Source organism: Thamnophis elegans, chromosome 9, assembly GCF_009769535.1.
Source record: "Thamnophis elegans isolate rThaEle1 chromosome 9, rThaEle1.pri, whole genome shotgun sequence".
In the NCBI taxonomy this organism is placed as follows: Eukaryota; Metazoa; Chordata; class Lepidosauria; order Squamata; family Colubridae; genus Thamnophis; species Thamnophis elegans.
The window spans coordinates 52,346,751-52,373,426 of NC_045549.1; the positions used below are offsets into that span (position 1 = coordinate 52,346,751).

The 26,676-nt window shown below is 40.1% G+C and overlaps 1 protein-coding gene across 1 annotated transcript; it reads right to left on the reverse strand.

Moving 5' to 3' along the window:
• Positions 1–663: 663 nt before the first annotated feature.
• NEIL3 (nei like DNA glycosylase 3) lies at positions 664–26,676 on the reverse strand (the record flags this gene model as incomplete). The annotated part of the gene is given in 14 exon segments (XM_032223646.1): positions 664–1,345; positions 2,637–2,811; positions 5,097–5,238; positions 5,241–5,315; positions 5,318–5,461; positions 14,550–14,716; positions 15,748–15,914; positions 16,591–16,634; positions 16,637–16,664; positions 17,453–17,666; positions 19,387–19,521; positions 20,587–20,617; positions 20,620–20,704; positions 26,569–26,676. Coding segments are annotated over 14 exon segments (1,698 nt in total), but the record flags the coding sequence as incomplete, so codon positions are not given.

A 26,676-nucleotide genomic window follows, 5' to 3' on the forward strand; every position in this document is an offset into this window, starting at 1 on the left:
ATGAGATGATGGATTTGAAGTCCAACATTAATTAGTGCACCAGTGAAATGATGATTTTGAGGTAATTTAGATAAATCTACCTCATTTTAAAAAAATCAGCTGTATGACAATTTAGATGATGTAATCATACTGAAATTAATAATATTTTCTAATTATGCACCAAATTTAACTTGCTTAAAACCGAATTTGATTTGACATGATCTAAAATGGATTTCAGTTGTATTACTTTTAGTAGATGCCAATTTATTTTTAATTCTACGCATTAATCTCTATTATTTTCAAATCGATTTTATAAGAACTATCAGCATAAATTCACCCACTGATGAATCAGTCCTCCCAGAATCTTGGTATCCCACAAACATTTGGACTTTCATATTAAAGATCCCGCTGTTCCCTCAGATATTTGGACCAGAAGGTTAAACTAGCCCTTTTAGTAGTCCTCTCACCCAGTTTTTGGTCTACACTGTTTAAAAATGAGTTGATTTTTAGACTCAGAATATATGTTATACTAGTATTACTGTTATTTCTTATTAATTCTCAGGATGTTTATGTTGCATATGAAATTGCTTTTTTTTGTTTAAATGTCTGTATACCATATAATCACAACTGTGGCATGGGCTGCTATGTAAATAAATAGATATAAACTATTTTTCTGTTCTGACAACAATCTCATACTGTTTATTCTTAAAAACAAACACTCATCACTACTTGAAACATCTTATTAAAATATTAATCTTTCATAACTGATTAAAAAATGTAATAGAATCTATTCATATTAAATGCATTGAAATAAAATTTTTATATAAAGACAAAGAGGAAAACATTGAAGGGCAAATGGCATGAACAAACAATGATATCCAAGTGTGTGCGTATGCGTGCGTGTGTGCGGGAACAACTAAGATAAGAAAAAGACTACCTGTTGTTCAGATATTAAGTCTGAAATTTTCTAGTATTAGATAAAATGCAACAAATAATGAACAGAAAATAGCTGAAATACAAAGGGGGGTATGAGAAGGAATGTTCAAATATATAACAGAAATGGATTTGTAATCACAAAATGCCATTTGATCATAACCCTCCTAAAATATCTCCTACAGAAGAGCAGTATAGCACACACAGTTTGAGAAGATTAGCACCAGATAGTCCAGTACAGATGAATAGCTCAGCATCCTGGGATAATCTTCATTCCTAGACCATTTTCAGCCCATTGAAAGAAGTCACACTGTTTATCCTTCCCAAGAGGACACACAAAGAAATGCTTTCCATTATTAGGGCCAATCTTCAGCACTGTCCTCATAATGCAGCGATTCCCATGATTGCAGAAAGGAAAATGCAGGTCTGCCCACTGCAGAGAGAAATCATTTTCTGTTAACACCAGATGCTGAAGCCAAATTCCTGTTTAGATGGGAAGCAACAAACTCCCCGTTAATTCTGCAAGGTAGGTGGTGACTAACGGTAATCAAGCTAAGCAACTTTCTCTAAAATTCAGTTTGCTCCACTACCTGAACTCTACCATTTTGACTTTGTAGGAGGACAGTTGTAAAAAGCCTTATTTGGAGGAAACATAGACTTAATTTATCCAAGTAAAACTCTTGATAGCTTATGGCTTCAAAGCAATAGATCTCATTTCCCCAAGCTCTAATGTCTCTCTCCCTTGGAAAATCTGAAGGTCAAAATGACACTGCATTGCATTAGTTACCATATGGTGGAACAGAATCTATTATCAAAGCTGAGCTGAAGAGAACAAATACAAGAAAAACACCAGCACTCATTTTATGTTGTCAAGGTCATTAGAGAAAATATGAACTCAGATTCAGTTGTGCTGTTTTTATTACATTTTGCCCCAGAATCTTTGCACACTTGATTAAACATTCTTACACTAGAATTGTGTCTCCTTTGAAGGTTCTTGCTTTATGTTACCTAACAGTGTTATTCCTTCTAGCTGAGAGAAGATTAAAGGAAGTATGAACATATGAGTTGATTCACTCACACCGAGTTTGAATCATTTTGATTATGGTAAATGTATTCATAGTGTTTGGCTAATGCTGCAATTTTCATTGTTCTTTTTCCTCCTTGTCTTTGCTTACTGTACTATTGTTAAGTTACTACCTGACAACAGTAATCTAAAAGCACCTAAAAAGAAGGAAGAAAACATAACAATATGATTTAGATGAAATTTTCAGAATAAACTAGCTAGGCAAGAAAGAAAGTTAAGTTTGCTTAGAGGATAGTATGCATCAATAGAATAAAGTCATAAAGTCACTTGTTTTTAGAACTTCTGTTATTTTTAAAAGAATATGAAAATGAAACACAATAATTATTTCCCCAAATCCCCTTTTAATCACCCAAATACAGCTGGGAAGGTACATCAGTAAGAAAGAAATCCAAGATAGAAATGGATTAATAAAACAATATTGTTATAAATAATACTGTAAAATAATTTTGTAGAGACCAGAGAACCCATTTATTCTTCCCAAAATGCACTGAGGACCTCTTTAGCCAAAGCTATCATCACAGCAATTCATTTCCCACTATGCTAAAATTAAAGAATGAGTGAAATCCACAAGTAATCACAGTTGTTTGAGAAACCAATTTATATTTTTCAAGGATGTATGGTACTATACGAGCTCACATACTTTAAAATAGTTACACCGGGCTTCTCTTGGCAAAGGACAAGCATAAAATTGCCTGCCCTTGTTTTCTCCGTCCTTCCTCACGATGCGAAGAACACAGAAGCGACTGTGTTTACTGCAGCGAGGATTGCCAGTATTTAATGTGCAAGAGCCATCTGTCATATTATCTGGAGGTGCTCTGTAATGACAGGTAACAAGATAAAAACCTGCATAAAGTTAAGAAGATTAGTTACAGCAAAATGAGCATCTTCAGTCTCAATACCACAGCTCCTAAGTCCATATAAACTCTTCTGCTTCAACAATACATCTGATCAAACAGAGCACTTAGCAATTTTATCTGCTTTATTTTCTCTTTAAAATGAAATTGAAGGACTCCATGTCAAAAATCCATTCTATTGAAATGAAATGGAAGCAGCAAATTTTTAAAAAGTTCTCTTGCAGCTTTTTAAAAATAAGTAAACTATCATTCTGGCATTGCTAGCATAAATTTCGTACTTTCATGTAGTTTAAAAGGCATCCTGAATTGGCAACAGCAAGATGTACTAGAAAACCAATTCCTTCCAATTATATTCTTCCCCTCTGGAAAGTTATTACACGTGTCTTAGACCAGACCATGGGGATATCTATCTACTTGTCCGCTTCAAGACAATTTTCCATGCTCTTTGATCAAAGCTACTTTAATGATCCCCATCATATACCAGAGAGGAGGAAGTCTGACTGGCAGAGCAGAAAAGTGTATTTCATGAAGGTGATAGGAAAGCTTTGCTCTCCTCTGATGTTAGCATCACCAGAATAGCTAGATAGTGTCTGTTTACAATGCACAAGGGCATCTGCCTTGACTGTTAATGTTTAAACAAGGTTAGATTGCTTCTTGTTTCTTAGGTTTAGCAGCCAGGGTTTTTGGCAAACATGTTACTAATGAAGCTCAAAAGGCATTCGGTAATTCCACTCTAGGGTACATTCGTATGTAAGCAGCATTTCTCCCCAGTATTACCGTGGCCCGGTGGCTTTTTATGTAGCTTCCTCTCTAGACCAAGCTTGGCAGAAGCTTCTTGAATACAGCCTATATCCTATTAGAAGGCCTACAGTATACACTGTTAACAAATGCAATAAAATACAGCCCCCAATCATTATACTATGGCATCTAGCAGCTGTCTCTTATAAGACTGCCTCTAATCATTGCAGTAGTATGAAGTACTTTTTTTTACAGTATCTTTTTATTTTTCATTATTCTTAGGAAACTGAAGCTCATACTAAACAGTTGAATCTGACATTCTCCCATCTTTCATCTGCAGTGATATCATTAAGACTGAATCATCTGCCCATTTCCCAACATGATTTATGCTGCCAGGCAGCATTGTCCTTCTGCCATTTACATATGGCCAGATAGGTCAATGAGACTTCACAAGTAATGGACACAAATCACAGATTAAAAATGATCCTATTCAGAAATCAAATACTCCAATCCTAACCTAATGTTTTGTATAAGATCTAAAGGTCACCATACTTAAACAAATAATATTTCAGAAGCAACCTCTTTGTACTCCACTACTGAACCAAAACATGAGCAAATTGTATACTGTAAAACTTGGACGGAATTTGGAATCTTCTTTAGCTTGTGAAAACTACAACAGTGCAAGCAATGCTGGCCCTCTTCACCCAGACTCTTAATTTTGCATAACGAATTACAAGAATTCTATTGATGTTGCCTGTGTAAAGTGTCCCTGCTTTCTCTGACATTCAGGGATCTGAGGGGAAATTGCACAGCTGGAGTTCAGCTGTGAACAGATCCACCAGCTGTCTAGAATATTCCTCTATGGAGCTATATAGAGGTTCCTCTAGTTTCTCTTTGTGCAAGAGGGACCAAATTACCTTAAATAAAGCTTCTGGCCAACAGAATGCAGATATAAAAATGTATTATGCCATATGAGGGTTGTTATTATTGGAAGCCTGAAAATTTCAATTTGTTTAAACAGGTTATAGAAATGCATTTAAAAAAAATACTATTTTATTCCAAGGGTTCTTGTGCGACATTTCCTGTCAGTTTGCCAGAACTATTCTACATTTTAAGGAGGAAGTGAGGTTGCAACTCCTATTCTCCTTCCACCTCGCCAACCAACTCTGCTCTCCCTTACTGCTTCTTTATTGTGTGATTGGGCACTGCAGACCTCAAATATTTTTCAAATGTTTCCATTCTAAAAGTACATTCCAGATATATTCTGTATATGCTTTAATCTTTCTGCACCTGGCAAACAACCACTTCTAACTTTTTCTTTGGATCTAGTATGCTGCCTCGGCCACAAGCCTACAGCACTTTAGGACACAGCTGCAGACTAAGTTGTTTCATGGACCAGTATCTGCCAAAATATAAGTAACATTGCACATTTCAAAGCAAAAATATAATACAAACAGTTTTTCATATGAACAATTTTACTCCTCAATATGTAGTTGAAATTAACAAACCTGTTTACAAATTTCTCAGTAAGGTTTCCAACAGATGAAGTTGAACAATCAATTTTCTGTTTCTTTGATGCTGGCTTTAAAGAATTACGTTGATGGGGGAAAGGTATTGATGAATTTACTTCATAGCTGCTGGTACTGTTAAATCGTTTCTTGAAGGATCATGCAGAGAGCCTCCATCTGGAGTTCGACTTTCACTTCTGTTATGTTTCAGTAGAATGTCTTACTAGCAAAATCTGTCAATACTAGAGTTGTTGTCCCAAATGCCGTGTTCCTATTTATCTTAATTTCCATTCTTGATTTTCCAAAGTTGTTACATGGATATTTGACTAAGGAGCTTTTATCTGTTGTTAAACCTCCATTTTTTTCTATTTTTTAAAGTTGAAATAGATAAAAAAATATCCTGGTTAGTGTTAATGAATCAACTGTTTCCATGTCTCTCTAAATTGTGTAACTCCAGCAATAACACGCTACATAGTGCTTCAATTTATGATCCTGATAGTCCAAGTAATCTACTGTAGCAATACAGAAATAGTATAGTCATAATTCTGCATAGAAATGCTTATTCCCATTTATATAAAGATATGCATTAAAGTAGTACAATGGGTCTCAGAAGAGCACTCCACTATTATGGTCATGAACATCCCCATAGACATTAATTGAACTGAAGACATGAGAAATGATATTAATCTTAGTGGCAGATTTTTTGGTCTTTTCTTGTACAAAGCTGATTTTAACAACGTCTAACCAACTAAGAAACAAAGGCAAAGCAAGAGAAATATTTGTAAGAATAAAATAGATGGTGTTAATTATAAGCAATAAGCATCGTGTTTGACATGCAATACCCCCCAAAATACTGAATGCTATTTGGGAGTGAAGAAGGGGATAACGTTGCTTTATTGAAACACTGTAAAGAAGTATTGAGATTACAACTTCTTAGTTGTAATTTTTGCAAGGATGAAAAGAGCATTATTGTGATTTTGTTCTAAAGCCCTAAAATGTACTGTCTTCGTTGCACAGTATTTACTTCAGCTTCTAGATCACCAGCTGGGCCTATAAATTCCAGGGGATAATTTAATTGATGAAAGACCGTTGGCTTACCTGAACGGTCGTTCTCGGGGCACTGCGAAGAGAGCCCAAATGCTGGGTTAACACAGCCTATCTGCCCTTGGACTGAGTGATGTTTTTCTTGACCACGCCTCCCTTTGCCTGCACATGCTCAATTCGAAAACGAAGGAACCGTCCTGTAATCAATTACAGTCAATACAGCCACATCGTTCAATACTAACACCCGGGTGGGTTTGGGCTCTCTTCGCAGTGCCCTGAGAACGACCGTTCAGGTAAGCCAACGGTCTTTCTCCAGTGCACTGCTCAGAGAGCCCAAATGCTGGGACATGCCCAAGCTATTGAGTCCCAGGGTGGGGAAGCGCCGAAGCCTCTGGCATTTCAGCCACTCTTTGTAATACTCTTCTGCCAAAGGAGGCTTCGGCTGAGGCAAAGGTGTCAATCTTATAGTTTCTAATAAAGGCCGTGGGGGAAGCCCAGGTGGCCGCTCTACAAATGTCTAGGATAGAGGCCTTGGTTGCCCAGGCTGCAGACGTTGCAGCACTCCTGGTGGAGTGAGCGGTGATTCGTCTCGGAGCCGTCTTGCCTGGTGCTCATATGCCAGTTTGATGCAAGCACGTAGCCAACGTCCCACAGTGTGAGAGGAGACCTTGCGGCCCAGGGACGCAGGGAGGAAGGAGACAAAGAAAGCCTCTGACCGGCGGTAGTCCTTTGTTCTCTTTACATACGTGCGCACGGCCTGTCTCACGTCCAGCTTGTGCCACTCATGCTCCTTAGGGTGAGAAGGATGGGGACAGAAGTTGGCAAAATAAGTTCTTGAGTCCTGTGAAACAGAGAGTTAATTTTCGGAGCAAATGACGGATCAAGTCTCAATATTACTCTGTCTGGGTGAACTACGCACAAATCCTCCCTGACAGAGAGCGCAGCAAGCTCGGCTACCCTGCGAGCGGATGTAATGGCCACCAGGAAAGCGGTTTTTGATGGTGAGGTAGCGCAGACTGGTCTTTTTCAAGGCTCAAATGGGGCTTTGGTCAGGGCCTTAAGCACAAATGGAAGATCCCATGACGGATACCGGTGAACAGTTGGAGGGCTGATGTTCGCTGCTCCCTTGAGAAAGCTCTTGATCTGGGGGAGCTGACTCAGTGAGCGAGAGGAGCCCTTTGCCAGGATGGTAGACAACGCTGCACCCTGGCGTCTGAGGGTGCTGACTGCAAGGCCCTTATCCAGACCCTCTTGCAAAAGTCTAGGGTCTGAGGGATCGAGGCTGAGGAGGCCTCTATGTTCCTAGTCTTGCACCACCGTGAGAAGGCGGCCCAGGTGGCATCGTAGATTCTAGTCGTAGAGGGCTTCCTGGACGCTTGGATTGTTCGAATGACCTGGTCAGAGAATTTTTGCTTTCTCAGGAGCTCCCCTTCAAGTGCCAAACGGCTAGCTGCAGCCACTGGGGCTCCGGATGGGTGATGGCCCCCTGGCTGAGGGCAATCTTGTCCCGGGGGATTCTCCAAGGTCTTTGAACTGAGAGGCTGACCAGGTCTGCGTACCAGGGCCTTCTGGGCCAGAAGGGAGCCACCAGAATGAGGTCTGCCTTTTCGGTCAGGAGCTTGTTCACCACTTGAGGGATGAGCGGAAGTGGAGGGAAGGCATACAGAAGTCCCTGAGGCCACGCTGACCTCAGAGCATTTGTTCCCTCCGCCTGGGGCGAGTGGTAGCGACTGAAGAAGCGTGGGAGCTGTGTGTTGTTGTGTGTGGCAAACAGGTCTACCTGTGGCTTGCCGAACCTCCTCACGATCTGCTGGAACAGGTCCGGGTGCAGGCGCCACTCCGAGTGGTCGATGCGTTGGCGGCTCAGCCAGTCTGCTTCCCGGTTGCTTACGCCGGAGATGTGATCTGCACTGAGAGAAGCCAGATGACGTTCCGCCCCCTGCCCAGCGCTTCTGCCTCGAGCATGAGGGCCTTTGATCGAGTGCCCCCTTGCCGGTTTATGTGCGCTTTTGTCGCCACATTGTCTGTCATCAACAGTACATGAGCCCCTCTTACTAGAGATGCGAACTTTCTCAGCGCTAGGCGAGCTGCCCTCAGTTCCAGCCAATTGATGCTGTGGGCGGCCTCCCTCTGAGTCCATCGGCCTTGGGCTAGGTGGCCCTGACAGTGGGCGCCCCACCCCAGGAGGCTGGCATCCGTGGTGACAACTAGTCTCTCCGGCTCCTTGAACAGGCAGCCCTTCCTGACTGCCTTGGACCTCCACCATGCCAGAGACCGGATCACCTTTCGTGGGAGCCGAACCCGCCTGAGTGAGTTGCTGTTCCTGGCCCTCTGCACTGGCAGCAGAAACCACTGCAGCTCCCTGGCGTGAAGGCGAGCCCAGGGAACCACCCCCAGGCACGAGATCATTATCCCTAGGAGCTGGGACAGCTGAATGATGGGTACCGACCTGGCAAGGCTGCAGTGCTTCACTCTGCGTCTCAGGTTTGACAGCCGGTCTGGCGAAAGAAATACCTGGCAGGAGGTGGAGTTGATGACCGCACCCAGGTGCTGTATACAGGTGGATGGTCGGAACTGGCTCTTCTCCATGTGACAGAGAAGCCATGGTACTGCAGGGTCTGCACAGTTAGAGAAACATCGCGGTGTGCCTGCTTGGTGGTGAGAGAGTGAATGATTATGTCGTCTAAATAACATTCCAGACGAACCGGATGGTTGCGGAGATGAGCCGCTAGCACTGCCAGAATTTTGGTGAATGTTCTGGGCGCAGATGATAGCCCAAAGGGAAGAGCCCTGTACTGGAAATGCTTCCCTTCCGCGTAGAACCTCAGGAACCGCCTGTGGGCCACATGGATGGGGACATGCAGGTAGGCCTCTTTGAGATCTATTGATGTCAATAGGTCCCCCTCCCTCACACAGCCCAGGATGGAGTGGAGTGACTGCATCTTGAACCTCTTGTAAGCCAGATGCTGATTTAGGCTCTTGAGGTCCAAGATGGCCCTCCACCCCCCTGAACTTTTGGGCACTAGGAAGAGGATCGAATAGAAGCCCCTCCCCTGCTGATCCCTGGGGACTGGCTCTATCGCCTCTATCTCTAGGAGATGGCAGATTTCTGCCCTCATGCGTTCCCTCTTTTCTGGGTTCCTGGGGGTAGGACAGCGGATAAACTTTCTTTGGGGAAAGGATAGGAAGTCCAGGAGAAGGCCCTTGCGAATGGTGTTGAGGACCCACTTGTCCGATGTTATCTCCTCCACCTGTCGGCATACATCCGTAGCCGACCCCCGATGGGGGGATCCCTGTGACCGTCACTTTCCCTTACGAAGGGCCGGGATCCACCACTGTTGTTTCCTCCTCCTCGGAATGGTCTCCGAAAGGAAGACTGGGATTGGTTGGCACGAGCCCCGAAGGATCTGTCTTGGTGCCTATCCCCCCCTGCCTGAAAGGGCCTCTGATAGGAGGAAGGGTGAGAAGATTGCCCTGTTTCCTGGCTCCTGTAGGGTCTCTTACGAAAGGACCCCGCCCCTTTCCGGTCACCCCTTTTAAAGGTTGCCGGAAGGATCTTGCGTTTGTCCTTGGTTTTCGGTGACAAACTTGTCCAGGGCCTCTCCAAACAGAAAGCCCCCTTTAAATGGGGCCGATGCCAGCTTCCATTTAGCCTTCATTCGGCCTGCCAGTGCCTGAGCCATAGGAGGCGGCGGGAGGTGATATTGGAAGCTAGAGCTCTGGAAGAGAATTTTGCTGCTGTCAAGGTGGCATCCGCCGAATACTCGACAGCGGTAATAATCTTGGTTAGCTCATGGCGCCACCTAGATTTCCTGGGCGGGGGTCTGGACCTGAGTTGGCGCAGCCAGAATAGGGTGGCCCTAATAAAAAAGGAGGCAGAGGTGGATGCCTTGATGGCCCAGGCAGACGCCATGTGTGTTTTCTGACATGCCTTTTCTGACCTCTTATCTTCTGCCTTAAGTCCTCTAGGAGCTCAGCTGGCAGGTTGGAATTGGAAGTCAGAGACACGACTGGGGCATCTACTTCTGGGAATTTGAGGATTTCCTCCATTTTATCTTCTACTGCATATAGAGTTCTATCCCCCCCACTGGGGTTGGTCAGGGTGCCTGGCTGTAGCCACTGGCGCTGTACCGCGTCCATAAATAGGTCTGGCACAGGAATAACCTCGGGAGTTTCTACTGTCTCTTTGAACAACCCATGCTTAAGATCCTTGGAAGTGGAAGCCTGAGAGGCCTCAGGTCTGGAAGTGGGGCCTAACTCTGTGGCCGTCATGGCTTTGTGCAAGATAGACTTGAATAATGACGGTTGAAACAGGCCAGAGAATTTTGGCTTGTCAGGGGTGGGGTTTTCGTCTTCGGAAAGGGCGAAAATCTCCCCTTCTTCCTGCTCAGAACTTGATAGCCCAGAGTGAGAGGGGCTTGAAGATGGGGAGGAGGATACAGGCTCCTTAGAGGTGGAGGCCCTAGGTTTGCGTTTCTCCTTTGGGGCCTTGCCCTTGCGAGAGCCCTTGCGCTTAATGCCTTCAGCTATCCCTTGGGAGATGGCTAAGGAAATTACCTCCCTCATTTCATCAGAAAGAGCAGGTCTTTTTCCCCTTTTTTTCTTTTGCTTACTGGGCCTGCGCTGGCTAGGCCTGCCTGAGCTGGATCCACCCTTCCCAAAGGGGGAATTCTGGACAGAATCTCGTTCCTCTCCGATGGAGGAGCTAGGGGAGTCGGGGTACCCCCAAGATGCTTCAGGAGATGGATCCCTGGATGCATAGTTATCCCCAGACAAGAATTCGCTGTCCCCGGGGGATTGGGCCTCACGATCAGGGGAAGCTGACTCCCTGCTGCGACGGTCTGGGCTAGGTTCTGGCTGAAGGGGCCTTGAAACCTCCCTGGGATCCACTGTGGCTCTTGGAGAAGACCTTTCAAGTGAGCCTTTGTGCCCTTTGCCTTTATTTACAGAGGGATCCAGCTTGCAGCGCTTGCTGGAGGGCCCCACCTGATCCACTAAGGCCTCCCTGCATTCCTCAGCCATTTCAGATCCCCACGAGGCCTGGAAGATAGCTGGAGTTGGGATGGGCACGCGCTGGCCTTTGCAGTCCAAAAGCGCTGGCAGAATCTCCAGGAGGGAAGGGCCGCCTTGGGGTCGGATTTCCTTCCTCCCACCGCCCTCGGTTCCCCGAGACTTAGCTTATTTTCCGGAGGGAGAGACTAGCTGGCTTTCCAGTCTAGCCCCCAGCCTCCCCGCGGCGTTCTGCAGTCGTTGAGGGCTCGCTGAGGCTCCGTTGGCTGGCTGGGCTCTCTTGCTGCCTTGTTCCTCGCACGCTCTGAGCTCTGCCGCTCTGCACAGTGAGTCGGAGCGATCCAAATGGCGGGGGGTGCGCACGCAGCCACTTCCCGCTCTTTCCAGCCCTGAAAAGCGCGCGAAGGCTCCAGCTGTCGCTGCTGTTGCTGGGCAAAATGGAGCAGGCGAGGGAATCCTAGCAATCCAGCTCACCTGCTTAGAGCTTCTCAGAGCCTTTGCTTGACTTTTCCTCCCCCTGGGACGCCCCTGTTCCAACAGGGAACTTGGTTTATCCCACTAATTGCTCCCTTGCTAGCCAGCCCCCGCTGTGCAAGCCTTTTCAACCCCCTGCAGTGCTTGCAATTAGCAACAGCAGGGAAACCCGGCAGCCCTTCTCTTAAAGCGACGGAAGCCTCACTGGAGGCAAATAGACAGACCTGATGTAGAAGCGTGATTTCCTCTATCTGAGAATTTAAACGTGGTCCAAATTGGGAGACTTTTTCCAGCCTTTCTGCTCTTAGACTGGAGCTCTCCCAAAACAGTCCTAACTCGGGTGGACTGAGTTTTCGAATTGAGCATGTGCAGGCAAAGGGAGGCGTGGTCAAGAAAAACATCACTCAGTCCAAGGGCAGATAGGCTGTGTTAACCCAGCATTTGGGCTCTCTGAGCAGTGCACTGGAGAATTTGATTTTCTGAAGGGATTACAATCTTTAGATTACTGAGGCTAGCTAAAGAATCAACTAAGAAAAGATAATCATGAACATACTTTGCAGCTGATACAAATATAGAGTTGATAAGTCCTTCACGCCTTAGGCCCAACACTGTATTGACTACAGAAAGACTATATCAGCATTTTTTCTTATGCCAGTCATTGGATTTTATAAATTCAGTTGTGAATGCCTTCTGTAATATCTTTAAATATTATATACATAAACCAGGAGCATTTTATTACATTTTCAAACAACGGATTCTATGAATAATTTCAATGTAATAATTTAACCGGTAATAACATTGTTGTTATTGATGGAACATCTTAAATCAGGGATAATTGGATGGGCTTCTGAGGCACATTTAGAATAAGGAGAGTATGTCATAAGGTAGCTTATTCATCTGACACCTACTATTCACAAACACCTTTGGGCAAATTGTGAAGCCATTTCTCATGATTGACTCCCAATGCTTCACATTATCTAGGAATATGAATCCAGAGTAGAAAAAAATACTTAGGTGTTTGGCTTGCACATGCCATATACGTAAACACCATTTAGAAAGAATCTGCATTTTTTTTCCCTGCCTCCACAGCAGCTTTATTTTGTAGACATGGAAAATACATGTTTGAGTTAAAGGAGACAGAAACAGGAGAGAAGAAAATAATTGTACCCTGAGATCATTTCCTTAATGTCTCCTTATCTCCAACACATATTTCCATGGGACTATCTGGCTGCTTTGCAAGCCCAGGAAAAGACACACCTTCTTCGAAAGAAGAATTGACAAGTACATCAAGTGTGCCCACAGCACTTCCAAAGATCTTTTCCATTCCAGGGGTGTACGTTACCTATAACATCCAACAGATTATCCACTATTATATTCAAAAATGCCAATACAGTTATGAGCTCAAGAGTTGTTCTTTAAGATAAACATGACAGACTGCTTGTGCTTCACAGAATGCCAACTTCCTATTTATAATTTTTAAATAATTTTTAAAATTAACTTAGGGGTTTCTTTGCAGATATTCTAATGAGGTATTTGTAATGGACTGATGACCACAAACACAAAGTTTCTTATTTATCAAATGCTTTCCCATTAGAGGCATTCTTCTAGAAGTCCACAGACTATTTCAGCACCACTAAGGCAGAAGAAAGGCACCTGCAGTAGTAAAAAAAAGCTGGAAATAATTTAATTGGAAATACACAAGTAAAAAGGGCAACATGTTTTAAACAAAAGATCTTTAAAAAATGACTTGGCATTTAAAACTTGGAAAGAGAAGAACAAACTAAATAAAAGCAAATGGAGAAAACTATTAGAAGAAAGTAGACGAAGCAAAATCAGAGTAAAAAAAGGAGTGTGCTTTGAAGATTAGAAGCTTAAGACTACTGCTGAATACTGCCCCAGGTAGTAGAAGTCATATTGGACACAGCTATTGCAAAGAGAGTGGGATATACTACAAATGGCAAAGAGTCTGAACTTATCTCTACTCAGAATCTCAATGCTTCAGAATCTCAGTGCTCCAGAATCTTAAGCATTTTGTGGATTGAAATTTAAAATCTCAAATATTTTATTGCGAGGATTAAAGACTTCTTGGTGTGCAGATTCCAGTATCCCAGAAATATCAATAAAGTGAAATACAGTTATGGCCCTTTCTAGCTAAAAGGAAAGATTTTCTCCCTTCCTGTAAATGTATTCCTTTTCAAATGTATGAAACATTTGGTTTGGCAATTCAGAAAGTGCTGAGACACACAAAAAGTACAGAAGGTTCAAGTGAATAATTCATTCAGCAGAGGATCATAGAACAGCTGTGAAAGTAGAGATTTCAGTTACAAAAAGAACATTCCATTTAACGCAAACAATTGTTCCCTAAGTGACTTGTATCTGGTTTATAATTCAGACTTTAATCACAAGTCTCTGCTCAAGATACCTTATTTTCCCCCATCATGGTTTGTTTTGAAGAGAATTTCTTCTAAATTTTCTTCATTAAGAAACAAGATTATACTCCTATGCTATTCTTTTACAAGATTCATAAGCAGACATTTGCTGTTTTATTGTTAATTAAAATTAACAATAAGAACTTCATGTTGCTAATGGCATGTAGAATAGCAGTAATACTGGGCCAAAGTTTGTTGTAATAAAAATACAAACTGCAGTATATACATATTAAACAGCATTTGCAGCAAAAAGAAACACAATATATATCAACAATAAATTATATGGAGCTGCAAACACAGCAAATTAATGATATATGTGTCCATGATGTAAGATTCAGACTGAACTATCAGATAAAACAACACAATCACAATGTAGAACTGAAATCCTAATGTGTTAATTCACATTACACACATCACATGTGAGAATAAAATAATATTCAGGTTATTGGTGTTACATTACATGGACACAAACAGGCAGTCATAAAGCCCATAATACCTTCAGGCCGTGTTGCCAGGCATGCATCACATATTGTCACAGAAGACTTGTTTATTAGAGTACAGAGTGTGCAGGCCCACTCCTCTTCTGACTTCTGAGCAACTTCTCTAGAACAAGACTCCCTGCTGAATGGCCAGCCACTTAAACTATTTCTTCTTGGCTGTCTGCTGTGGGATGAAGGAAGGAGAATTTGCTGCCAGATAGATACAGTTGGTTGAACAATCATATTCAGTGAATGGTCCTTAATGGTTTAATGGAAAGAAATATGCAATGTACTTGAGGTTCTGTCCTGAGCCTGGTGATGGTCAGCATTTTTATCGCAAGGAAAGACTCAAGGTTCGGAAGGATTTTGATAGCCTTTCCCAATAAATACCATTAGATTTTGCTCTATGTTAATTTGGCAATTTGTAAGAAAAATGAACTGCTGCTAAGTTCACCAGCTTGGATATTCAATGAAACGAACTGGACTTGATTTTTTTTAAGGAAAAAAAAATCCAAAATTTGCATTATCAAAATTACGGTTGAATATTTCCTCTATCTTGGGAAATGGAGAATGTCTACTGCTCTACAGATTATGCACTGGAAACAAATTCCTTGTGTGTCCAATCACACTTGGCCAATATAGAATTCTATTCTATTCTATTCTATTCTATTCTATTCTGTTCTATTCCATTCCATTCCTATTACATCCAGTTGTAATGGTTCTATAAAGCTGCTGTTTCACTGGTTGAGCAGACAACTCAAGTAATATGGGAAGAGGGAGAAGAATAAGAAAAAAAATCCCCCTTAAAATTCAAACATTAAATTGCACTGAGATAAATTGGGAAATGCTTTTAAAGGTAATAAGGTGGTCCTTGAAGTATGACCACAATTGAAACCCCAAATTTCTGTTGCTAATTTTTTTTTACAAATTTTCATGCCATGGTTGTTAGGTGAATCACTGCAGTTAGTAAATTAGTAACACAAGTGATTCTGTTTTCCACAGTGACTTGTCAGAAGGTCGCAAAAGGTGATCACATGACCCAGGAACACTGGAACCATCATAAATATGAGTCCGTTGCCAAGAGTTTGAATTTTGATCATGTGACCATGGGGATGCTGCAACAGCCATAAGTGTGAAAAACAGTCATAAGACATTTTTTTTCAGTGCCATTGTAACTTCGAACTGTTACTAAATGAACTACCTGTAAAGACTTACCACAAATCCCAGGGCTGAGGTTTGTCAGTTTGGCACTGTGAGCAGAAATAGGTCATTCTGTTGTTCTCTCCTAATCGACATATTGTGATCTTTCCGCTGCATTGGCGGCAAGTAGGGCGTTTATACACTTTGAAGTGTTTACTTATTGCCCATCCCGTCTTGCAACACTGGAACAGACAATTATGATGTGTATGTCTTCAAAAGCCAAAGATGCACTTCACCTCAAATCATATTTATCTTGTAAAAACTGTAAAGAACTTACAAATAAATTGAGAAACTTTTTTTTATTTTTAGGTGTATAGGACAAAATAAATAAATTATTTATTCTTTCCTTTTCCTCTTTCAGGGGAAGAGGTTCTCTAGTGATATCTCTCAGCTGCAAACATTGTCCAGGAGATGATGGGTTAAGGAGCATTTCTCCAATCACCAAATTTAATAGAGTACAACATGTGCAGCCTGCAAAGGTTTTTCAAAATTACATATCTCTGCTCTAATAAAAGTTCAAACATGAAACATCATATTTCAGACTAGGTTAAAATCCTTCATCTGAAAGTGCAAACTTTATTCATAAAGTTATTTTTTGATAATTTGGAATATTACATCATAGGATTCTTCTCTCTGGTATCCAAAGACATAGTTCAAAAAAGGCTACTTTCACTATTTTTAATGTATAAGTTCATATATTTTTTAAACAGCATTGTTTAACAATGTACAAGGACAAAAAAATCCTTTTATCAGTTGGTGGAATAATACTAAAAAAATTAAGTAACAGTTACTTTAAGGTGGTATATTCAGCGTGTATTTTTTTTTGGCCAAACTCTTAGAAAAGATTTTTTTCCCTACCTTATAAAAGAGAAGTGAGAAATCCCGAGTCATTTTCACCAATGGCGTATTTGCTCATCTGTTAATTGACAAACCTGTAATTTGGAACACTGGTTTTAAAAGTACAGTGAAGCCTGGGTTCTTTGCTATACAACAGTGTCTTTCATTAAAGAGATTTTGATGACCAGATGATGACCTAGAACTAAGGATAAATTTCCTGACAGAACAATTAATCAGTGGAACAACTTGCCTCCAGAAGTTGTGAATGCTCCAACACTGGAATTTTTAAGAAGAGATTGGATAACCATTTGTGGTGTGGTGTGGGGTTTCTGGCCTAGGCAGGGGGTTGGACTAGAAGACCTCCGAGGTCCCTTCCAACTGTTATTCTGTATTCTGATACATGAACCTAACTTAACAATACAGCTAACACTGACAATAACAAGTCTACTTGATTTTAATACAGCAATCCTATGCATGAAGCTAACTTTTGAACCACTATGTATAGAATTTCTCTATTAATATGATTAATAAAAGACATTTTTTGCAGCTATGCAGTACTAGACATCCACAATGGACTCATGGTTATGGAAAATATAACTGACTTTCTCATATGACACTCACATTTGTTTGCATTTTAACATTTTGTTATGAAATTGGTAATCACCAGTCAAAGACCATATGATTTTGATTCTGAATATAAATGATCTATTAGGATTATCTATGGAAGGTAAGGTTTCAATTAATTCCTTATGGAAACATTTTATATACAATGTAACAGAACAGCCATGTGTACTTTACAATTTTCTTTTAGAAGCTCAAGGCCTAAATCATCATAAGAAAAATATAAAATACAACTGAAAGCAGCTAGAAATATTTTACATACTTTAACAATTGGGTGCAGACCACTGTCATAAAGTGCTTCATTCTTTATGATATTTCCCACTCCAGGTAGGATTGCCTGATCAAGCAGTACATCACATAACATACGGCCCTTTTGCTTCTTAATCTCACTTTCTGCTCTTTGGAAGCTAAATTTTGAACTGCAGACATCTAAATCTCCCAGAATTCTAATTTTTTCTTCACATTCAACTGTGTTTCTGTAGGATAAAAGTAAAAATGATTGTCAGATCATAACTGCCCAGAAGACAGAAACTCTGCCTAAAATAAAATATCCTATGGGGACTAACCACCACTTTTCCTCATGGTCTGAGAGAACAGCCAATTTTCACTGATTTTCTTAATGTTATCAGATAATACCTGCATGGACTTTGGATGGATGCCATTCCAAAGTCAGGATTGCAACAGTGAAGACAGGCTTCCTGAATGCTAATAATGATTCTGTTTTAAAGGACCTGAAGCATACTTATTCTGCCCAACTTCACTGGCCAGGCATAAACAGTGGTTGCTCAATTGCTCCACATGTATACCCATCACTGCCTGCAGCACTGCATTCTGAACTAGCTGTAGCTTCCAAGAAGTCTTCATGGGCAATCAATGCAAAGCACATCGCAAGAGCCCATTGTGAGGTGAATATGTGTATGTCTGAAGAATCTTAACAGGTAGACTATATATGGTTTCTGTGGTATTTTCAGCCACAATATCAAGCTGGAGATATGAATCCAAAATGACTCCATGGGGTTAATACCAGATCCGAGTGAAGTATAAACTAATTCAAGATTAAGAAAGTCCCTGGAAACATGGGCACCAATTGCTACAGCCACTCAGCATTGACAGATAACATCCCTTTGTGGTTTTATGAAATGTTAAAGAATTAGGAAGTAGGTATGGAAATTGTAAAAATGATTTAAACTATCAAAACCAAGCTGAATTGAGGCTAAAACAGCAAGGGCCTTGAACTAAATAGGAGGTAGGTGGCAGGGAATGATTATTTTTGGTTTGTTTTAGTGTTTACCTTCTGGACCAGAAAATGAAAAATGGGTCAAGAGGGCAAGATTTAGCAAAAGCTTAGGTGTTCTCAGAACAGCAGATCTCTCAATCATAGAATAGCTAAGTTCAAAGATAATTCAACAAACAATGGTTTATCAGTAATAATACCATTTTCTGAGTCTTGGATTCTTACAGCTTTCCTATTTTTCCTCCTTTGTTGGAACCACAGAGAAATAAGTTTTAGCCCTTGTTTTCAATTAACCATAATGCATAAGCAGAAATCATGTCATATGTAAATATATAAGCTGTGGTAAATTAAAAATAATTAACCCCATAAAACATAACAGGATATAAGTGAATGGACTTACTCCCAAGTATGCTTGCAAAGAACTCAGTAGGAATGATTTCTTAACAAGCATGATCAAGAGCAAGCTGTTAATCAACATATAGGGGATTTAGAGAGAGACAGAACTAAGGCATACCTCTATAAAGAATGTTTGCCACCTGCTCATTTTTATAATACTCATGCTAAATATTAATAGCTTAAACAAAATCTCTGCTGGCTGATTTTTAGGTGCATTTTAATCAAACATGTTTTAAAAATCAATTACTCCAACTTTTTTATGAATACAACACTAGAGCTTAATACATACAAACATTTATGAGTAAAAGGGGATTGTAACTTATGATAGAGATTGCCAAGTATGAATCAAGGGAGTGGCTTTTGCCATTAAATATACAATTTAAGCATGCACTGGGATTTTAAAAACCTCTTTTCTCCATACAGTCACTATCAATCTATATAAAGCAAATAAAGTGAACTACTAGAATTAAACATATTTTCAGTAGATTTAAGCAAGCTCCCCACTGTTGAATGGCAATATTTTCCTTCCTGCATGAAAGATATTCCAGTAAACATATGTTGCTTACCTAAGCTCTACAGTTGCAGCGTAGAAACAAATCAAATCAGTAGTAAATTGTATTTCTAAGGCTGTTAGTGCTACACTTCTGTTTTGGCTTGCATCTGGATTTATACGCAAAGAACCATTCATGCCAAAGTGGATCCTAGAAGAGAAATGTATTTTAAAATATATTTTATTCAGAACTACTTCTAGCTTTATGACTATTCCAATACAATGATAATCATAAATTATCAGGTTGTGATTAATAGCATGCTATAATTGTTGCTCTAATTTTATGTGGCTTTCAGCCTAATACCACCAGAGCCACTAGCCTCTTTCTTTCTTTCTTTCTTTTTCTTTCCTTTCTCTCTCTTTTTTTCCCTCCCTCCCTCCAAAACAAAACAAAAAGAGTCCCAGTAACTGCCTGAACTACCTTACTTGCCAAGATTCAGAAACAGTTTGCTCTTGTATTCTTCCTTTGGCTGACGAATTGATCAGGCCAAGCCTTGGCTTCATGTCTAAGGCAGAACTAGAGCCCAGGGTCTCCTGGTTTCTAGTTTCAGGTGTTAACCATTCCATCAAACTGATCAAAGCTTTTTACAAATGATAAAGCCAGAGTCTAAAAAAAAAAGACCTCTTGTCTTCTCAGCTGTGTGCTATTAACTGAGGAAAACATAAAGTAGTAAGAGAGTGATAGTAGGGAAAAGAATGTGCCCATTAGGTCCCAAACACTAAAGTACCCTCATATTGGCATGTGATTCAACAAACCATGCCTACAAGAATGTGTCTGAAAAGTCACTTCGTGTGACATGTGTGACCCTATAAATTTGAGACATAAATTTAAAAAGAATATAACTGTTCTTAATGTCAACCTCATCTTAGTTCTAGAAATTGTTTGTTTGGTTTAAGCAAATTCATATAAATATCTAAATGTGGGACAACTAAACTAAACATTAATTTACTGCAAGATTTAAACATTCACATATGATTTTAGTTGGGTCTAAAATACTATGGATTTGTTTGGCTCATGATCCACAAAATGGCGGAGAAGGCATCTATTTGCTTACTGTAGAACTACAATTTTATGCTAAGTCATGTTCATACTTATGAAGTTCATAGTCTTTAGTATAGCTGGTATAATCAAATGTTTACTTTGTATCTGGGCAAGAAGAAAATAAGTCACGATAATTCCTTTGAATTATGAAAGTTAAGAATATATCTTTCTCACCTTAAGGCTTTCTCTCCAAAGTACATGAAAGTTCCTTCCCCAAAGTTTTCACGCCACAGTACACAGATCCATTAACCACCTTTAAGAAACTTTGGCACAAATTCTTATTTCCGGTAATCTAAACAGTTTGAAAATATTAACAAACTAAATGTTAGGAAAGAAATTTAAACTTTGGTTTCACATTTATGAGACATAATTCATTACATATAGTTCTCAATACACAACAATAATTGAGCCTAAAATTTTTATTGCTAAGCAAGGTAGTTGTTAAATGAGTTGTTCCTTATTTCATGACCCTTTTCATCACAATTGTTAAGTAAATCACTGCAGTTAAGTGAATCATATGGTCACTAAGTGAATCTGGCTTCCCCCTTTGATTTTTCTTGTCAGAGGTTGACTGGAAGGTTAGAAATAGTGATCCCATGAACTCAGGACAGTGCAACTGTCCTATACATACCAGTTTGCCAAGCACCCAAATTTTGATCACATGACTATGGGGATGCTGCAACAGTTGCGTGAAAAAATGGTCATAAGTAACTTTTTTCAGTGGTATTGTAACTTTGAACGGTCACTGAATGGTTGCCTAAGTCTAGTTTCCTCACCACTGAATTAAGTATTATTTACTCATCAGAGTAAGTACAAAACAATGCTGACAAGATAATTGATGTTTTCTTTGTCAATTCGTATTCCACCTTGGCCGCATCTGTGCTAAATCATTGCCAAAATGATTGGTTTGCTTGTCTGGTTTTGGCTGCCATTACTTTTCAATACATCACAGCCATCATGGAAAACGCCATCCAGTGCTTTACAGCAGGAATCCAAAAGATCTCACTGAAATTCTGCTTAAGCTCCGCTTGGCTGGCATGTATCCCTTCTTCCATATCCCATTTGGGTATCACCCAAGTTGAAATAATTAACATTATAATAATTAAGAACTACAAAACATATGGAAAGACTTCAGGGCAGAATAGGCCCAATGGAGCTAAAAACAGACCTCATTACGGCTGTATAATTATTTCTGTCCAGGAAAAGCAGGAATAACTGAAGCTGGCTAGCTTTTGAGGAATAGGATTTCATGCTTGGCAAGAGAGACAGTGACTGAATATAGAGACTTGGCCAACAAGTGCAAATTGTCCCTTCTTTTCTTCAAAAGAATAGGGGTCTGCTGACCTTTTATCTACCTAGCCTGGAAACATGTTGACATCAATATTATATCATCATAGGAATTGCTGAGGTCAAGCATGATTGTGTCGTAGGTAAGTGCAAGTAATGAAAGAGCTACAGTATCCATATCATTCAATATAGATCTTATAACCATGATGGCGAACCTACGGCATACGTGACAAAGATGGCACATAGAGCCATTTTTGAAGGCACGCGAGGCATTGCCCTGCCAGCTTATTTTCAGTCTTGATTTTTGCCCCTTTTTCCCCTCCAGAAGGAGAAAAACGGCCCAATGGGCAACCCGGAATTCTGTTCCCGAACTTCCGGTTTGTGTGTTGGGCCATTTTTTGCCCTTTCCAGGGTCCTAGAAAGTATCTGGAGCCTGGGGAGGGTGAAAAACAGACCTACCAGGCCCACCAGAAGTCAGAAAATGGGCCATTTCTGGCCTCCAGAGGGCTTCCTGGGGGCAGGGGAGGTCGTTTTCACCCTCTCCAGACTCCAAGATAGCCGTGCGTGCATGCACAGGTAGGGTCACACACACATGCACAGAAGTAACGGCACAGGGGGGCATTAAATTATGGGATGGGCATGCGAACGTGTGTGTGCTTTTGGCACCCGAGTCGAAAAAGGTTTTGTTATCCTAGTCTTGGGTTGGATATATATTATGTATGTATGTATGTAGTATGTATGCCCATGATTGAACTAATGTATCTGTCACTTTAAATGCTCAAGTGAGATATGATGGATGCTGTTGCTTTAATCAGCTACAAGAGGGAGTAGGAACTACTACTGTTTAGTACTGGTTGTCCTGTAGTTTCCGTTCTTGTATTGGAGTCTGAATACATATATTGGATGGTGGCTACTCTTTATGTTAGTTACCTGTCTACATGGTGAATTGTGAGTTGAGCATCTGTAAACCAGCATGTTGTAGCATAAACTATGTATATAATTCAAGACTACTTATCGCTTGTTTTGGAGAATGTTAATCCTACTTTATTTTTGTTAACGCAAGTAAAGTTATCCTTGTTTTAACTTCGGCGGCTGTGATTGATAGCGTGACTATTCAGCGGCACATTCCTTGCTACCTTCTGTTACTCAACTCTAGTCTCCAAAAGGAGATACACTTACAAGGTTTACCATCACTGTCCTATAATATGATTAGTCTGTCTTTTATGTTCATCAGCTGAGGCCCTCCTATGGCAGGACTGTCCGATATGTTATTTTCATGTGCTCTAAGAACAAGACCTTTTCCATTGTGATTCCCACTCTGTGGAAATGTTCATGTGACAACCCACACTCAAATTATGCAGAATCTGAAAATTAATGTCCTACTTATAAACACTGGCTATTTGTTTATATTTGACTACTGTGTAATATAAATGCTATATGCAGCTACTCGTATCAGTGTAGAAGCTGGATATCAATTAATCAAGCAATTCTGGAATTGTTAAAGCACCATATTTAAATACTGTTGTTAAGTGTTGTAGTTCTATATCTGAGACAATTTAGACAGAAAACTCGAGAAAAAAAATATATGGAATTTGAGGATATTTTCAGATGCAATACAGATTCTACCTTATTATTTCATAATCTATTTTATAATTGAATACCTATATAAATATGTAAACATAGCTTGGTAGTGAACTATATTAATATTTATTTGCTAATTGCCTATGAAACTCATAAACATAGGAGAAAGGAAAGGAAATTTATCCATTCACCTCAGAGCAATTACCACTGTTGACAGAAAGTCTAAAAACTCAAATATCTAAATAATACTGCTTATTTAAGTTTTAAGTGCATTTTAATGGAATATCGGGAACTTTGTTTTCTAATATAAATATTGCAATTGTGAGATAAGAATGTTAGGCAAAAGATTCCATAAATACAAAATACAGATATATTTTTTGTAATCCTTCAGAAATTATTTAGAGGGAAAAAAACATTTGAAAATGTATTTTAAAAGCTGAACCCAAATTTCGTGATATTTAGCAACTCATTTAGCAATATTTTTAGCAGCATTTGCCATTCTACTATAATATGCTGACATTCTTTATGAAGTATCTCCCAGCTACATACACAATAGTAAATAATTAAAAGACTCAAGATTGCTGTTTTCGCAGTTGCTAATTTCCTTTTGAATTTTTAAATGCTTTTGTGAAATAAACATGTTGTAAACTGAAGGTCATGGTGTAAGTTGATTATTTCAGACACGATTAGACATTGGCATTGAGTTCATGAAAGCAGAAAGTGAATAGGGGTAATTTTAAGCTTTCTTGAATATAATTTTTCAGTTCCAAAATCAGCTGTGAATAGCTAGATGTAAATCAATGGAATTTCACAAGAATAGTTTCTTAGTATTTTCCTCTTAAGTGGTATGATAGATCATTGCTTTCTTTTTCTTTTTTTAGTTGCATCCACTGCCACAGCTTCTTTGATCCCTATAAGAGCTTCCCTTCCCAGCAAGTGGTGATCAGGTGGGAACACATCTCCAACTGACTTAACAATGAATATTCAGGCACTCAATAAAGCAGACTAGAAAAATATGACAGGGCTTTCTTGCTGTGAATGTTACGTATGAGTGAAGCTTACTTTTTAAACAAACAGTAGATTGATGATACAAAAATGTTCCTGAATTATATATTTCTACAGAGTGAAAATGGTAGAATTTCATGCTTTCTTGCTGCTACAATAAGGAAAAACCACCCAATCCACAAAAAATGAAAGTTATAATCCACCCTTTTTTGAACCATACTCTTAACCATGACCAGAATACCATAGGTACACATACTGAATATTAAGGAAGAATTTTAAGTGTACCAGGAAAATTTTTACTGGACAAGCTGCTATATGTACCGAGTGATCTCTGGTTAAACCCAATCATCTAAATAAATATCCAGTATTCTAGGAGTTTGATATCTAGCATTGGACCAAGTCATAGGACTATCTGTGAGGCAAGATAGCAATACCAGGACACATTTAATGTAAACATATTTGTAAATTATCTACAAGTAGTAGCACTGAGATGTTTTAAATGGATGCCAAACATGACCTTCAGCTACAATCAACAAACCAAAATATAGAATCTACCAAATATTTTCCCCTAGTTAAAAATCCATGAACACTTTGTGGATCATGCTCCCGCTAATGACACTTCTTTGCCTGCATTCAAACAAAGACAGAGGCAGCAATTCTCTTGGTATATTCATCCCACCAACCAGAATTCAGGCTTAGCTGTTCACAGCTCATTAATCCAAGCTGCTCATTTATATTCCAACATCTTTTCCCCTATAAATTCCACAAGCCCCAACAGGGTAATTTATGCTGGCAACACTGGTGATCAAAACTTGCAGAGAAGTGGCATGCTGTGTACAACGGAAGCAAAGAAAAAAAATCTTCTTGTCCTAAGCATTTATACCAATAGTATTCCTCATTAGCACATTTTAAAACAAATAAACAAGTCCACCCAGCCAATATATATATATAATATATAGATATATGCCAATTTCTGAATGTGATCTTTCCGCATGCTAACGACAGTTAACTATAGTGGATGTTGTGTAACCGGCTTCTTTATAATAAATAAATATAATAAAATTGCATCTTTCTAATTAGATTGAGTGACTGGAGGACACTTTCCTCATTATTTCTTACATGTGTTCAATGTTTGCTGGAGTTCTTCCAACTCTTCATATTAATCAGACTTGTTATGGTTGATTTATTATGTTAATGGCAGGAATATATTACAGATGTTGGTTATTTCTTTTTAAGTGTTTTGTGGAAGGAGAGAAAAAAGCCACACAAAAAAAAAACCCTGCCAGAAAAACTTGGATAGTCAAAACGTATAATTACTGAAAATGAGATGGCTGTGCCACTTCTGTTAACCTTGTATCAATCAGTTACGTCTTTTGCAATTCTAACAGGCAAAGAACTCTTGTGATAAAGGAATTATTAGTAACTGGGCTGCTTGCATATTCTTTAGGAACAAGACACTGGCATAGAGGCTGTCAAACTCCATAGTAGCCTGCACAGTACTGCACAACATTGCCAATCAGATGCAGATGACATTCAGGCCAGGCTCGGCCATGCAATTATTAATGAAAATACTAAGCGGAATGCCTAAATTAGAGTTACTTGAACCAGGCTATTCTCCTTTTCCACTTTATAAGTGGCAAAGTAGCTTGGATTCAATAATTAATAGGTTTAATCCAACCGTATAAACAAATACTAAGAATTAGACTAGCTATTTAAGTGGGTTACCTACTGTCTATTAAATGTGCACTGGTGTCTTGGCAGAAATGATTCAGGCAGGAATTCTAGCAGTTAACAGTCTATTTCTGCTACTCTGGATTGTAGTTATTAACAGTATTTGTGAACAGGTACCTGCATCTGAATGATATGGAACCAACCTGATACTATGAATACTTTCTACTGTCCACAGACTTCATCCCAGGGCCTGAACCCAAATTCTGGAAGATCCAATACCAGAGCATGATTGCCACAACCAGATTCCCCCATGTAAATAATGAGTTAGGCCCTAACTATAGTTTAATTAGGGCAATTAAACAACGTGGATTCTTAGTGCTAGCTAATGCTATTAATTTCATATTTATAATTCAACACAAAAAAGAACATGCTTTGAAAGATTCCATCATTCAACAGGCACTCGGTGTGGTTTGCTGCCCTTGTTTCAGGGCAGAGCGCAGAAGGGAAGTTGTCCCATTCCAGCTCGGGCCTAATTGCAACCCAAGAAGCTCGTGGGTTGGAATGTGAAGTTCTTCCCCGCCCCTCCATGGAAGAAGCTCGGCCGCTACTAACCCCAATGGAGACGCCGTCAGCGGCTCTTCTCTTCAAGGCTCCAACTTGCGGCGCAGAAGGGACCAGTGCAGTTCCCCGCACACACCTCACGTTTGACCCGGAGCAATT